The sequence below is a fragment of the Lepidochelys kempii genome, chromosome 1 (genome assembly GCF_965140285.1).
Source record: "Lepidochelys kempii isolate rLepKem1 chromosome 1, rLepKem1.hap1, whole genome shotgun sequence".
NCBI classification, from domain to species: domain Eukaryota; kingdom Metazoa; phylum Chordata; order Testudines; family Cheloniidae; genus Lepidochelys; species Lepidochelys kempii.
Window position 1 is genome coordinate 283,649,596 of NC_136380.1, and position 14,562 is coordinate 283,664,157.

The 14,562-nt window shown below is 41.9% G+C and overlaps 1 protein-coding gene and 1 pseudogene across 1 annotated transcript; both read right to left on the minus strand.

Moving 5' to 3' along the window:
• Positions 1-1,664: 1,664 nt before the first annotated feature.
• Positions 1,665-3,622, minus strand: LOC140909457 (E3 SUMO-protein ligase KIAA1586 pseudogene; annotated as a pseudogene).
• A 1,413-nt stretch (positions 3,623-5,035) lies between these two features.
• On the minus strand, positions 5,036-13,816 carry LOC140906734 (glioma pathogenesis-related protein 1-like). The gene is made up of 6 exons (XM_073331262.1): positions 13,548-13,816; positions 12,389-12,634; positions 11,633-11,745; positions 7,379-7,461; positions 6,000-6,026; positions 5,036-5,902 (listed from the first exon to the last, which is right to left on the minus strand). The coding sequence occupies exons 1-6, from the start codon at positions 13,725-13,727 to the stop codon at positions 5,679-5,681; spliced, it is 873 nt and encodes a 290-aa protein (XP_073187363.1). The 5' UTR covers positions 13,728-13,816; the 3' UTR covers positions 5,036-5,678.
• Between the last annotated feature and the right edge of the window lie 746 nt (positions 13,817-14,562).

A 14,562-nucleotide genomic window follows, 5' to 3' on the forward strand; every position in this document is an offset into this window, starting at 1 on the left:
AAGACAAGAGCCTCATGGCAGTGCTGACAGAGGTAGGACAAACACTTATTAAAACCTTATGTATGGAAAACCAGCTTGGGGGCAGAGGAAGGGGAAACAGATGTCAAGGTTCCTTCCCCACTCTGAACTCTAGGGTACAGGTGTGGGGACCTGCATGAAAACCCCCTAAGCTTATTTTTACCAGCTTAGGTTAAAACTTCCCCAAGCTACAAACTATTTTACCTTTTGCCCTTGGACTTTATTGCTGTCACCACCAAGCGTCTAACCAATATATAACCAGGAAAGAGCCCGCTTGGAAACGTCTCCCCCCCCCCCCCCAAAATCCTCCCAAACCCTACACCCCCTTTCCTGGGGAAGGCTTGATAAAAATCCTCACCAATTTGCATAGGTGAACACAGACCCAAACCCTTGGATCTTAAGAACAATTAAAAAAGCAATCAGGTTCTTAAAAGAAGAATTTTAATTGAAGAAAAAGTAAAAGAATCACCTCTGTAAAATCAGGATGGTAAATACCTTACAGGGTAATCCGATTCAAAACGTAGAGAATCCCTCTAGGCAAAACCTTACATTACAAAAAGACAGAAAAACAGGAATATACATTCCATTCAGCACAGCTTATTTTATCAGCCATTTAAACAAAACAGAATCTAATGCATATCTAGCTAGATTACTTATTAAGTTCTAAGACTCCATTCCTGTTCTGTTCCTGGCAAAAGCCTCACACAGACAGAGAAGCTTTATTTCTCCCTGCCCCCCCCCAGCTTTGAAAGTATCTTATCTCCTCATTGGTCATTTTGGTCAGGTGCCAGCGAGGTTATCCTAGCTTCTTAACCCTTTACAGGTGAAAGGGTTTTTCCTCTGGCCAGGAGGGATTTTAAAGGTGTTTACCATTCCCTTTATATTTATGACAGAAGGTAGGAGGGAGTTCCCATGATTCTATAACCTATCCCAGGTTGAAGCCAAGGAAACATTGAGTGGAGTCCTTGGAGCTACAGTTAAGGGAATATGGGTCATACGGAGTATTCTGTAATTATATTTGTAGGTCCTCAAACTACTTGTCCTCCTGGAATTGGACTGAGACCTAACAAATTAATTCCTCCTTAGTCATTTGGTTGGTAAAAACTTCCAATCTCAGTCACTTGCTCTGGATGTGAAGCAGAAATGCTCTGTATTCTATTTCCCTAAAGTCACTCAGCCCTTAGAAAGTGTGCGTGTAATGTCTAGTGATGAGGATACAATAGGAGAACAGATGATCATGTAGGACATGACACACAGCCTGCTGTTGTTGGAATGGGGCTCCTTGCTGCTATCAAGTACACAGGCAGCTGACTCCATCATTGCTCTGCCAATGCTTCAATACACCAACTTTTATATATATATACGTGTGACAAAGTTCCTCCCCTGCCTCAGTGGGTCCTGTGCTTACTGGCAGATTTGTTTGCCTCAGAGATTCACAGCAGCTCTCAGTTTAGCCACTCTTGCTAGTGGCTCAAACCTGCCATCCACTCAGCTAACCTCACCACTGGCCAGCATGGGGGAAACAGAGGTCAATCCCCATGGTCTGTGTCCTACCTAGTGGGTCAGGGACAGGGCAGATACCTTTCCAATTTAGACCTTCCCTTCTGGTGTTTCTCACAGACCAGGTCAACTCCTCCTGTGTCTAATCAGGGGTTGAGGGGGAAAAACGAAAAAGCTCTTTCTGCTTCTGCAGAACTAATTGCAATTGTGTTCATAATTTGCTTTGCTTTCCTTATTTCCGGATCAGGAAGATGTTTTGATTGAATGTTATTCTCTACATAGTCACGAAAATCATTTAAATCGACTACAAATTTTATGAATTTGTTTAATTCATGCACTTTTTCTTCTCCTGATTTCCAAGGTAACCTGACTTCTTCAGTATTCCATGAAGTGGGATCCATAACATTGAATAATTCAACTATTTTAGGTGTATTACTAGAATGACCTAAATTATCTTCTTTATATTTAATGTGATTTTCGTTTAATAATCTTGCCTTCATTTTTTCAATAATACACTCTATTACTTTGTCTCGTGGCAGTGATTTAAACCTTACATTATCTTCAAACTCTATGCATTTAAAAGCATCACTTTCTATCATTTCATTAATTTTATTTTCATGTATACCAAAACTATCTTTTAATTGTATGAAAAAAATCAATTGTTCATTCGATTAGCTTATCTGCCTTTGTTAAACTCAATTGTCTTGCTTGCAGTGCATTTGATAATCAAGTTAATCCAAAATGTCAATCATTAATGCCAAGTCTTTTAAAAATTCTTTGTTTTTCAATCTTTTTTCCATGCCAGAAAATTTCTTATTTTTGGAAAAATAGATATAAAGAGCTAGATAAGCTCTCCAGACAGCTTTGACAGCTCTAAGGCTACAAGAAGCCCATCGTGGACCAAAAACACGGTCTATTTTGATTATTTCAATATATAGTTCTTCAGAAACTTGTTTAAGTTCAAACTGACTTTTATTTGACTGATGAAAAATTGCATAAATCTTGTCCAAAAAAACCTTGAAATGGCTTAATTCATTGATATCATTTATAGCATCATCTAAAGCCAGTTGTAGCCGATGATTCAAACAATGCCAAATTATAATGTTTGGAAAATCTTGAATGAGTCTTGTAGCAATTCCAGATTTATGTCCAAACATGGTGCTCGCGCCATCAGAACAAAATCCAATTAAATTTTTCTTTAAATATTCTGTGTCAAATCCTGTATTGGTTAACGTATTTCTCAAAGCATTGTAAATATTTTCTGCTTTTGTTGATTCTAATTCCACTAAATTGAGAAAAATTGTTGGTGAAGAATCTTGTATTTCACATTTTATAAGAATTACAAGCACAGTTTTACTTGAAATTGTAGAAGCTTCATCAATAATAATGCAAATCTTTGAATTGTTTTCAAATGATTTTACTAAAAATTTGTTTTCTTATTAATTCAGCAATATGCTCTACGATTCTGATGGCCGAAAATCGAGAATGTAGCCCGTTCCCTAAATCGGTTTCATTCTTAATTTGTAGCTCTACTTCATCCTCCATATCTGACATTGGTCGGTTTCTTTTTACTAAGCTGCAAACTATGTTGAAAATTTTGCTGGTTATTGCAATATTTTTTTCAGTAACTTTATCAATCACTCTAGTGAGAGGTTCTATTTTTAGATTCATTTAAAATATTTATAACTCTCAAATGAGAGCTTGATTTGAAATGTTCCTTCATTTTTTTCCTTAATGAAGCTTGCTGAACTTTTTTATCAGTTCCAGAGACTTTAATAGTACACTTTTGCCATTCCAAAGAAATGTGTCAAGATTTTCCTCCAAGGACCCCCAAATGTGACATATTTGCATAGTGGGAACAGCCAAGTTTTTTGCTTTCAATTATCAAGCCATTATATTTCTTTAAAAAATATTGTGCCTGCTTGGAAGTCCAACAATCAGGTACTACATTTTCACAATCATGTAAATCCTCTTCCATTGCGGACACATTTTCAGATGATTCAACATTTAAGATATTTTCATCACCAAAATTATTGTCATTGGCATTTTCAGTATTTAAATCATTATTTTCACTAATAGAACTACTGACAAATGATTTTGTCATTTTAGTGGAAAACCAGTCACTAATGCTTTTCTGGCGATTCCTTATGAAGGATAAATAATATTGAATAGAAAACTTTAATCTTCAAATAACAGTCCAGTTAGTATTACACACCGAAATATCACACACAACTTACTAGAAACAAACAGACCGACTACGACTCACTGGTCGTGTTGAATTGTATAGAAAACAGTTGAGCAAGTGTACGAACAAGGCAAGTGCAAACCCTGTTAATAAAATAATAAACGAGACATTTGTCTTGCATCAGGATGAACTTAGATGCGACCGAGTCGCAGACTGCGACATTACATGCACACGCGCATAGCAACATAAATCTTGAACTATCTGTTGTAGAAACGGCTCTTTAACTGCTAGAATTCCGCGTCCCTTTGCATTTGAAGTTTATTTTGTATACCGTATTACAAGTCTTCATTAATTTAAGGTTTCCTGTGCCAGTTATAAATTTTACATTTACCTGAGCCCCCCACGGAACCCCAGAATGACAGCGGGCTAAGCAGGGCCGGCGGCCATTACCCCGTCTGACAAGGGGCCGGCGGCCGGGACCTGGCTGGCAGCAGCCGGCGGCCGGAACCCCAGACTCTGTTCGCCACCCAGCTCAGCCTGCCGCCAGACTAGAGTTCTGGCCCCTGGCCCCTTGCCAGCTGGGGTCCCAGCCAGGCAGCGGGCTGAGAGGGGCCAATGGCTGGGACCCCAGCTGGCAAGGGGCCAGGGGTCAGAACTCCAGTCCGGTGGCAGGCTGAGCAGGGTGGCGGACAGAATCCCAGACCAGCAGCGGCTCACCCGCTGCCAGTCTGGGGTTCCGGCCGCCGGCTCCTGCCAGCTGGGGTCCCGGCCGCCGGCCCCGCTCAGTTCTGTTCACCCAGGCAAGCAGCGGGTTGAGTGGGCCAATGGCTGGGACCCCAGCTGGCAAGGGGCCAGGGGTCAGAACTCCAGTCCGGTGGCAGGCTGAGCAGGGTGGCGGACAGAATCCCAGACCAGCAGCGGCTCACCCGCTGCCAGTCTGGGGTTCCGGCCGCCAGCTCCTGCCAGCCGGGGTCCCGGCCGCCGGCCCCGCTCAGTTCTGTTCACCCAGGCAAGCAGCGGGTTGAGTGGGCCAATGGCTGGGACCCCAGCTGGCAAGGTGCCAGCAGCTGGAACCCCAGACCGTCAGCGGGCTGAGCGGGGTGGCGGACAGAACCCTAGACCGGCAGCGGCTCACCCGCGGCCGCTCTGGGGTTCCGTCTGCGGGCTCCTGCCAGCCGGGGTCCCAACCGCAGGCCCTGCTCAGTTCTGTTCACCCAGGCAGGCAGCGGGCTGAGTGGGGCCAGTGGAACCCAGCTGGCAGCAGCGTGCCAGTAAAAATCGGCTCGCCTGCCGCCTTTGGCAGGTGTGCCACAGGTTACCAACCCCTGCCCTATTATTTTCTACACCATTTTATAAGATTAAGATTATACATTTTAAGATCATTTTATAACATTTAATTTCCTAACAATTTTTAACATCCGGTTCTAAAACTGCTTCAAAATTTGGCAAGCGGTTCCCAGGAACTGGTGCGAACCGGCTGCAGCTCACCACTGGCAATGACCCTCCTTTAACTGCGGAACCCTTTAGGGAAGGTATCTGGGGTGATTCTCATGATGTGTTTATGGGAGATCATTACTTGACAATGGTGATGGTTAGGAGAAGGCAGTTATAATGAAATATCTAAAGCTGTCACCTTCTGGCCTTATGTTCTAAGGTGCTTCGTAGGGAAAAGAATGGACAACAAAGAGGTATACCTGGGGTGCAGAGAGGTACAAAATGTCTGGTTTTGATTGAATAGTTAACATACTTTCCTCCTCCTTCTCCTTGTCCCAAACAATCATGAGCAGCCAGGAAAACTGGCATCCGATGAAGTGAGCTATAGCTCACGAAAGCTTATGCTCAAATAAATTTGTTAGTCTCTAAGGTGCCACAAGTACTCCTTTTCTTTTTGCGAATACAGACTAACATGGCTGCTACTCTGAAACCTGTCTGGTACTAATGCTTATGTACATTGATAATAGGAGGCAAATGGAGATTACTCATATATAAATATCTGGGGATACTGCCATTGTACTACTAAGACAGCACCAAAAGTCAGTAACACAAACAGTAGCCTTACTATTAAAACAGTAATACAGTATTGGTCACATGAGGAGCGTGGAGGGTTGGGGCGTGGAGCACCAGAGGGGTTGGGGCGTGGGGCACCAGAGGGGTTGGGGTGTGGAGGGGTGTCCCAGTCTGGATACCAACTGGAGTAACCTAGAAAACAAAAAGGAGATAATGTATTTATCAAGCCATGTGACATGTAGAAGACATGTAAGTAATTCAGGTAACAATATATGATTGTGATACATACTTTTCAATTTCTCACGTTCTGGATTTTCTGGTGAGAGATGAGAGAGAAATGTAATTATGGCTATCGTTCAGCTGTATTTATTAATGAAAACTGGATAGCCCATTGGTGCTGATGAATTCCGAATAATGGTCGGTCTAGGATTTGTTTTCTCCCTGCCTGGACAGCAGCTAATACTTAAGGATCCCCCTTAATTTTATAAGAGTGTTAAAGTACTAAGATCAACAACTGCAGATTTTTACAGAGGCTTTTGAGTTGGAATTTGGTCATCACCCACTTTCGCCAAAGTGGCAGAGACTTGAGCCAGATCACTCAGCAAATCATATAAAGCAACCCATGATGTGAAAGGCACAAGAGAAGAGCAGGAAGTGGCAAACACCATTTAGATGACTAACTCACTGACTGCACTCACACCCCAGGTAGATTTCCAAATGTCCTACAAAAATGACCCGTGTCAAGAATTTGACCCATGTCAACAAAACTGTATCCCTAGCTGAGGGGTATCTAAAAGTTTGGCTCTGACTGTGAACTGATAATAAAAAATGGTGGAAGATGCAGTAAATAAAATTGGTAACACTGAGATGAGGGAAACCGCAAATATAAAAGGTGGGATTTATTGTTTTTAAAATGTGATAGATTTACATAACTTTAAAAAGTGCAATAAGCACAGTCATTTGTGCTGAAACACAATTTTCATTAACGGCTGAATCCTGCAAGTGAATCTGCCTGGGCGTACCCCATGGAAGTCAGTCATACTCCATATCAGAACAGCGCAGGTGGATATATTTGCAGGATCTAGCCTTAAACGTTTGAAAATTCTTTTTAACTCCCTCTGTGAAATGTTTCTGGTAATCCCTTGATGTATCAGTCTGTGATATCAGATGCCATGGACTGCAAAACATGCCAGCAGGATTTCACAGCCAGGAAACAAAAAGTCTAAAGGTTTGGGTATTTGTGCGGTTGGAGCACCCCTGAGCCTGGTTAGTGGGGATATTCAGTCTAAAAATAGATATTTTCATTTTATGTATTGGAGTTTGTCCTTTAAGCGCTTCTGCACCTACTGAAAATATCCCTGATGTTAAAGATGGTTCCTGACTTCACTGGGATGTTACATAGCAGTAAGGGTCTGTGTTGCAGACCCTTTTGCCGGATTAGGCTTTATTGCTATTTTTCAGAAATCACAGAGGTTCTTCATTGTTGGTTTTCTGTTCCATGTCAATTCTGAATTCAGATATAAAAATTCTAGGAAAATACTCCAGCTGATGGAATAATGTCAATAACTCATTTAACCTGGTACAGCTTGAATACCTGCCACATTTCCCCTGCCAATTATGCGACTTTGCTTTCCATAGAACGCCCCTAGCAGATTCCCTTGCACTTACCACAGAGCTTGTCCACACACTTTTCACCATTGCAGTCACTACATGCTGCTCCTGTTTTATAAGGCTGTATTGGATAATTCCCACTGCAAAGCAGAAGAATGTTTTGTTTAATCCTTTGGGGGAAGAATTTAAATACATCATGTGATTTGAACTGTTACAATCACATAAGATTATTAAAAACAAAACAAACAAACAAAAAAACCTTTGACCCAGAAATATGTAGCTTTTAAAAATAAAAATCAATTGTTTTAGAAATTTCTTTTGGTCCAGACTATGAATCTCTCACTCACATTGGGGAGCAGCTACTCACATGACTCATCCTATTTAAATGAATGGGACTTCCTGGAGAGCAATGTGCTATTCAGGGTCTGGGAATCTGGCTCAGCATTACTGAAACCTGTTTTATTTAAAGAATTTATACCACAGTTGTGGAAGACAGTAACTTGAGGGTATTTCTTTAATGGAAATTATCTTTTTTTTTTTAGTTTGAATTTACAGTAGCTGCAAAGTTTGAGTGGGCTGTAGCAGGATTGCAGTGCTAGCCTGGTGGAGAACTGCTTCCTTTCCCCCAATTTTGTCTGGTTTTGGGTTACGATTCACTTTTGTATTGAATGCAGGGGCAATGAAACATGTTATCCTTATTGTATGAGTAAAGGGCATCAGCATTGTACTTCACATGCCTGATTGACTGGGTCACCTTACACTGAACCTCACTTGCTAAGAAATGGGTAAGGATGTCAAATCCCAGTGAAAATGAGAGGCACAATGACAGGTGTTCTCAGCTGATGATGTGCACTCTACCCAAAGGGTCTTATACACTATTTGGCCCTCCTCTCCCCTCTCCAGTGTTTAAAGACAAAAATGACCAGACTCAATTGAAAGTCCTTGTTATTGGGGTTACAATGGCTGACATCATTGATGAGCTGGTCTAGTAGCTTAGTCTTGTATCTGGTGTGGGAACAGTGTTCAGGTGAAAGGCAACTGAGGCAGTGTTATACCAATAAAATAAAAACCAGCAGGATCTTATTAAAGGGAAAAAGGCAAAATACCACATTTATTGTGAATACAGAAAGAATCATAGTAAGCAGTTAGTTATAGTTATAACATTCCAATCAATCTCATATTTATTCACACATTCATACATACATACACACACTCTCACAGAGGTTCTGCAAGGTTGTTATCATAGTTACCAGCCTTAGAGTTGCTCATGCCAAGCCACTGGCCAGGTGGCCTGGACATGAGGAGGGAGCAGGGCCTTGTCAGATGCTCATCTGATGCTCCTGGAAGTTGGTTTGCAGAATCAGACCCCAAAGTTCTCACTTTTTAGAGTCTATTTTTATAGGAATTTCTTCCTATGCCAGTCTATGGGAATTGCTTCATCATGCTGTTGCTGAATCAATCAGCAGATAGCACATTCCTGACGGCTCTAAGATGTTATCTTGTTCTTTGGTTCTCCCATTCTTGAGGCTGTTGGGTGGATTCCAGTCTGCCCTCCGGGGGGTCCTCTGGTTATTTCCACTTGACGCCTTCTTCAGCCGATGGACACTGGATTCTTAGGCTGGTACCTCCCTGATCATTCAGTTATTATCCACACCAAGCATCCATCCACATGCATCCTCTATCTCTATTTTAATTACAATTGTTAATACAACAAAAGGGCGGGGAGTGTCTGGGTGCTGTTTCTGTTGTTAGAGTATTGCTTTGAGTCTCTCTCTCTGTGAATTGCTTTGAGAACAGACTCTGTCTTAGAATGTACTAACGCAATTAGCAGCTTGCAAGTTTCACACATAGAGGGAGAGAAACAGTACCAAAAACCAAGAGACCTCTTAATTAGTAATACCCTGGAATTTAAACTATGGGGAATCAAACTCATTTGTGATTTTAATACAGAACTTCTTTAATATGATCCAACAACAGCAGCTGAGAGGTTCCCCGCTACCTAGTGAAATCACTAAGGGTGGGGTTGGCCCTCAGAATGCAGCATCACAGAAGTGGCTCTGAGACGCAAACGAGCAGCAAGCGGCGGCAGAGGTGAGTAGTGGTGGAGAGAACAGTGGTGGCAGCCACAGAGTGCACCAGCAGAGATGACCGCATTGGCAGAGGTGGTAGCAGCAGGCTCCCTTTTCAGGGGTGGGATATGTGAACCCACGTGAAAGCACCTCTGAATTCTGGGTCCTTTAAGGACCCCTGCCTATGAATGGGATGAGATTAAAAACTGAGTGATTTTAAGGTGGTAAGAATATTTAGTCCGTTTAAAACTCTGGTTTTTTGCTTGTCTGTTTTTATCAACACCTAATTAATATCAATGTCTAAAATAGCTGAGAGAAAGGAGAACTGTGTTGAAAACTCAATGCTCCCGCTCATTCATAGGTATGAGAGAGCTTCCAATACACAGCTGAGATCGCCAACAAATATTCCAGCAAAATCAAAGAAGCACAAATGTGACATTCCTGAGATTTGAGTTGAAGCAGAAGCTGCTCTTCCCACACCTTTTCAATTAAACATACAAAACTCTGTAACTTTCTTACATTATCAAGACGCTAAAAGAGGCACAAACCCCGTTTTAAAAAAATCCCTTGCAGGTTACCTTTAAGCTACTAACTTTTTTGCATTAAAAATGCGATTTGTGAAGGGCCCCCTTTTGTACACATTTTAGCATGTTGACACCAATGAGACTTACATAGTTGTGCAGAACTTGGTAAACTGGAACTACATTAGGCATGTGTTACAGAAATAGAGAGCTAGTATGGAGGAAATAAGAAGTCTCCCAGGAAGGGAGCTTTTGTTGGCTGTTAGTAGATTTTTAAGGTTTCAGAGTAACAGCCGTGTTAGTCTGTATTCGCAAAAAGAAAAGGAGTACTTGTGGCACCTTAGAGACTAACCAATTTCGTAAAAGAATAAATGGACACAAATCAGCTGTCAAGAATTATAACATTCATAAACCAGTCAGAGAACACTTTAATCTCTCTGGTCACGCGATTACAGACATGAAAGTTGCTATATTACAACAAAAAACTTCAAATCCAGACTCCAGCGAGAAACTGTTGAATTGGAATTCATTTGCAAATTGGATACAATTAACTTAGGCTTGAATAGAGACTGGGAGTGGCTAAGTCATTATGCAGGGTAACCTATTTCCCCTTGTTTTTTCCTACCCCCCCCCACAGACGTTCTTGTTAAACTCTGGATTTGTGCTGGAAATAGCCCACCTTGATTATCATACACATTGTAAGGAGAGTGATCACTTTAGAGAAACTATTACCAGCAGGAGAGTGGGGCGTGGGGAGGTATTTTTTCATGCTTTGTGTGTATATAAAAAGATCTTCTACACTTTCCACAGTATGCATCCGATTAAGTGAGCTGTAGCTCACGAAAGCTTATGCTCAAATCAATTGGTTAGTCTCTAAGGTGCCACAAGTCCTCCTTTTCTTTTTGCAGATTTTTAAGGAGCTTTAAGCACTGTATCTGTTTTGGTGTACTAGTAATGGGTGAACCTAAAATGGTTTTGTGGGGAAGTAACTTTTTTTTTTATTGGTTCTTTAGTGGTTTTAATCAGAAGTACAATAGAATAGTCAGAGTGAAGCAACGACAAAAAAACATTATTACTGGGTTGCTAGCCAACACGTACTAAAGTGAGGGGCAGTATCTAACTCTTGCTTTCCTGTAATAAAGACCCAATAAATAATCAAACTGGAAATACAGAATAGCCACAGAACTTACTGTGCCTCTGTTTTGCTTGAGGACCTAGTTAAATAAAAGATATCCCTCCTGCGTAGATTCATTTCACGCCCTGCATAGGTGTGATTGGGTGGTATGTTTTTATTAGAAAATAGTCATGCTTACCCCTTGTCAGAAAAGCTATAACACTGGCTGGTTTGCAATTTGCCAAGTTGTACTAAAATGAATGCACTGTTTGACCCTAGGCTTCCTCACGGAGAGGGACACAGTGAAGCTTTAGTTGGCAATTTGGTTTATTTCCTCCCCCTCCCCCTGGGAAGGTGCAGTTTTTATGCCTTCTGCATCTGCATAACCTCTAATCAGTTTTTTTGGAAGGGCTATTCTGCAGACTGCGAGCAGGGAAGGAGATGATGGGCATATCCTTTCATGCCTCCATAGCAAAGGTCCAAGGCAACTGTTCCTCAGGTCAAAGAAACCTGGGTGCAGCTCTCTGGCTGGACCACTCCAAACATCAGCCAGAGTGGAATTGATCACCTGCTCTGGGATCTTTTAAAATAACATCAACTGACTTACGCTGGTCCATAGTTGCAAACAAAATGTGCTCCATTGGTGAGTCCTTTGAAACCTGTAACGCTAGGACAGAACTGAACTGCACAGCCAACTTTGTAACTTGTAGCCCAAACAACCTAAAAGGAAAACCAAAATATATTAAACTTTTCCAGGACTACCCAGAGACTGCTGCAGTTATGATATCAAACAAGAAACAACCAGATGAGGGGGCATGTTTTGTAACAGCAACTACAGAAGCGTTAGTTCCAGCCTAGGGAGCCGTTTAGATGAACAGTTCTTGTATTTACTATTTGGTTTGTGATTGTGTAATATTGGAATATTTCTTAGACTCAAATCATCCCCCTCCTGCAGAGAAATCCCCCAGGGCTTGTGAGGATAGGGGAGAAAAATCTAAATATCCTCTCATTGAGTTCTCCCTAGACCAGAGCATGCCTCCTTCCCGCTCTATGTCAGATTCAATGCCAGAACCAGTCATCTCACGGATCTCTCCAAGAGAGGCACAGGAATATCTGCATGGAGGTGCTGTGTCTCCACACCAAAACCAAGGTCAGTGGGTCTCTTGCTGCACAGCACCCTCCTGCCTCTGTCCCTTTTTCTTTTTTAGCACAAAGTTCTCCTAACCCACACTTTGTAAATCACAATTTTGTAAGTGATTTAGGCTACAATTTATAACATGTAGAAGGCAAAATGTGTATGTGTCTTTTTCTCTTCAAAGACCACAGCTCATTTGAAATTAAGATGGAGAAACAAAAGAATCACCTGGGTGTAATGGCCACATATTCTTGTACAATGGCGGGTCTCAAAAGTGTAGGCTGTGACTTCATTATACCAGGTGCTGATAGCTGCATTCACAGAGAAAAGAGAGAGAGAGCCAGTCCAGATGTTTTCGCCAACTGGAGTAAAGTTAGGGTGCACTTTTCCATGTACTTTAAGGTAGACATTATGATCAAAGTGGCATCGCTTTGCCCATGCTTTGGCACTCTTAGCTAAAGCAGAGTCCCAGGACTGCAGAATGAAAAAGACATGAAAATTACTTAAAATGCAACGACTTGCACAAACTCAAACCTCTTTAGATGAAACTTTTCTCTTAATCCTTCCTGCCTCCCAGGCCTCCAAACTTGGACTCTTCTCTGCTTGTCTCCCTGCCCCACATCCAGTCTTTCCTAAAATCCTGTCACTTGTTCCCTTTCACTACAAAATCCACTCTTTCCTGTCTGTCCCTCATATCTTGAAAGACATTTAATGTGCACTCACCTCTGATGTGCTGTCAAGCTATGACAATCTGAATGGGAGAAATTCTAAGTGTCTTATTGAAACACGCTGTAAAATCTGCCCTCTATAACTGAACTCATTTAAGGAAGCTTTTAAACAGTGAGAGCTCAGTCATGAGCTCAGCTGTGCACCTGCACAGGGAGTAGGGGGCATAAGAAGCCCCTTTACTTTTCTAAGCTACCCACTCATCAGACTGTGTGTGTGGCTCTGACAGGACAGTAGCTGCTGTCACCAGGGGGAGGAGTGGCTGGGCAGGGGCAAGAAGTGGAAAGAGCCTTAATTTTGACACCTGAGCCAGGACAGCAGGGCAAGTAAACTGTGCCAGTATTACAAGGGCACTCAAAGTCTATCTGGTCTCTGTCTTTCTCCTGAAGCAGCACAGCAATGCACTGCCCTCCTGACTCAGGCAGGACTACAAATTGGCAATCCAGTCTTAAATGAAGGACTCTCCTTCCAAATGAGGAAGACTGAAGAAGTCTGTACCCAGCTGTAATCATTAATTGCCTTTTTTGTTTTTACTATAAACTACTAACAACTGGAGTAGCTCAAATATTCACAGAACTGGTGAGAAAAGTACAAGGCAAATGTGTTAATTCAACAGCACAATCCAATTTCCATTACAAATAGATGGTGAAGGTCTCCTTACCATGTGAAGCATGTTACTGGCTGGTGGATTCACCTTGGACCGAAAGTTGTTATGAGCATTCACGCACTCCTTAATAAACTGTGTATCTTCTATATCAGGCAAAGTATTTGGCTCATAAGAATAACAGGAACTTAAAAGGTTTAGTAATAGCAGAACACCAAGGAATAATCTGACTTTCATGATTCTCAGCTGTTTTTGATTTCTCTCAAAACTTTGTAAGAAGAATCTCTTAGGTGGCTATGGTGCTGTTTGCTTCCCACATAGCACTCTGGGGGTGCGGTTTCAAACTGGGTTCTATCTTCCACTCTTGTCAGTTTCCTAAGAAGAAGTCATGCTGATTCGTGCCCGTGTGATAACAGGAAATGAATTGCTTCAGCAGCTTCAACATAAAAGTAAGGAAACTGGTTTGTCACTTTAATGTTGCTTAATTTAAAAAAAAAAAAATCAAATTGCCCTCTGTGGAAGATGCCTTCTTACCTTTTTGAGACCACAGTTCAATCCCCTCCTACAAGACCTCATGTCACATTATCCTTCTTTACAAATGAGGAAACGTGGATGGGATTTCTAGGTCAGCTAATCTTTGGAAATCAAGGAGGCCCTACCTCTCCTCCAGGAGATTTGTGTTGCCCCACTCTGATTTACAAAAGAATCCCATGGGAAGTGCTGGATTTCATGACCTGAACCTCAGAATTTGGTGTAGCTTGTCAGCTTGGGGGTAGTGCTTAACCAATAGGGCTGTTAGCAGAATTAGCTAATGTTTATGGAGGCCTTGAAAACAAAATGATATAATGGTCCTCATTACTGTAGTATCTACACACCTCACAGTCTTTAATGTATTTATCCTTACTACACCTCTGTGAGGTAGAACAGTATTATTACCACATTGTAAAGGGGTGGGGGGACTGAGACACAGAGAGACTAAGTGGCTTGCTTAAGGTTACACACATCTGTGGCACTCAAATTTTGCCAGCCCTAGACTAGCACCCTAACCACTTCACTCTCCTTCCTCTCTAAA

What these genes read in the sequence shown, in the direction of transcription:
- LOC140906734 (XM_073331262.1), bottom strand. Translation starts at nt 13,727, where the DNA reads ATGAAAGTCAGATTATTCCTTGGTGTTCTGCTATTACTAAACCTTTTA. An exon ending in CCAGTAACATGCTTCACATG is followed by an intron (nt 12,635 to 13,547) that starts GTAAGGAGACCT and finishes TTCATTCTGCAG; the next exon opens with TCCTGGGACTCTGCTTTAGC. An exon ending in TATGTGGCCATTACACCCAG is followed by an intron (nt 11,746 to 12,388) that starts GTGATTCTTTTG and finishes TTTTCCTTTTAG; the next exon opens with GTTGTTTGGGCTACAAGTTA.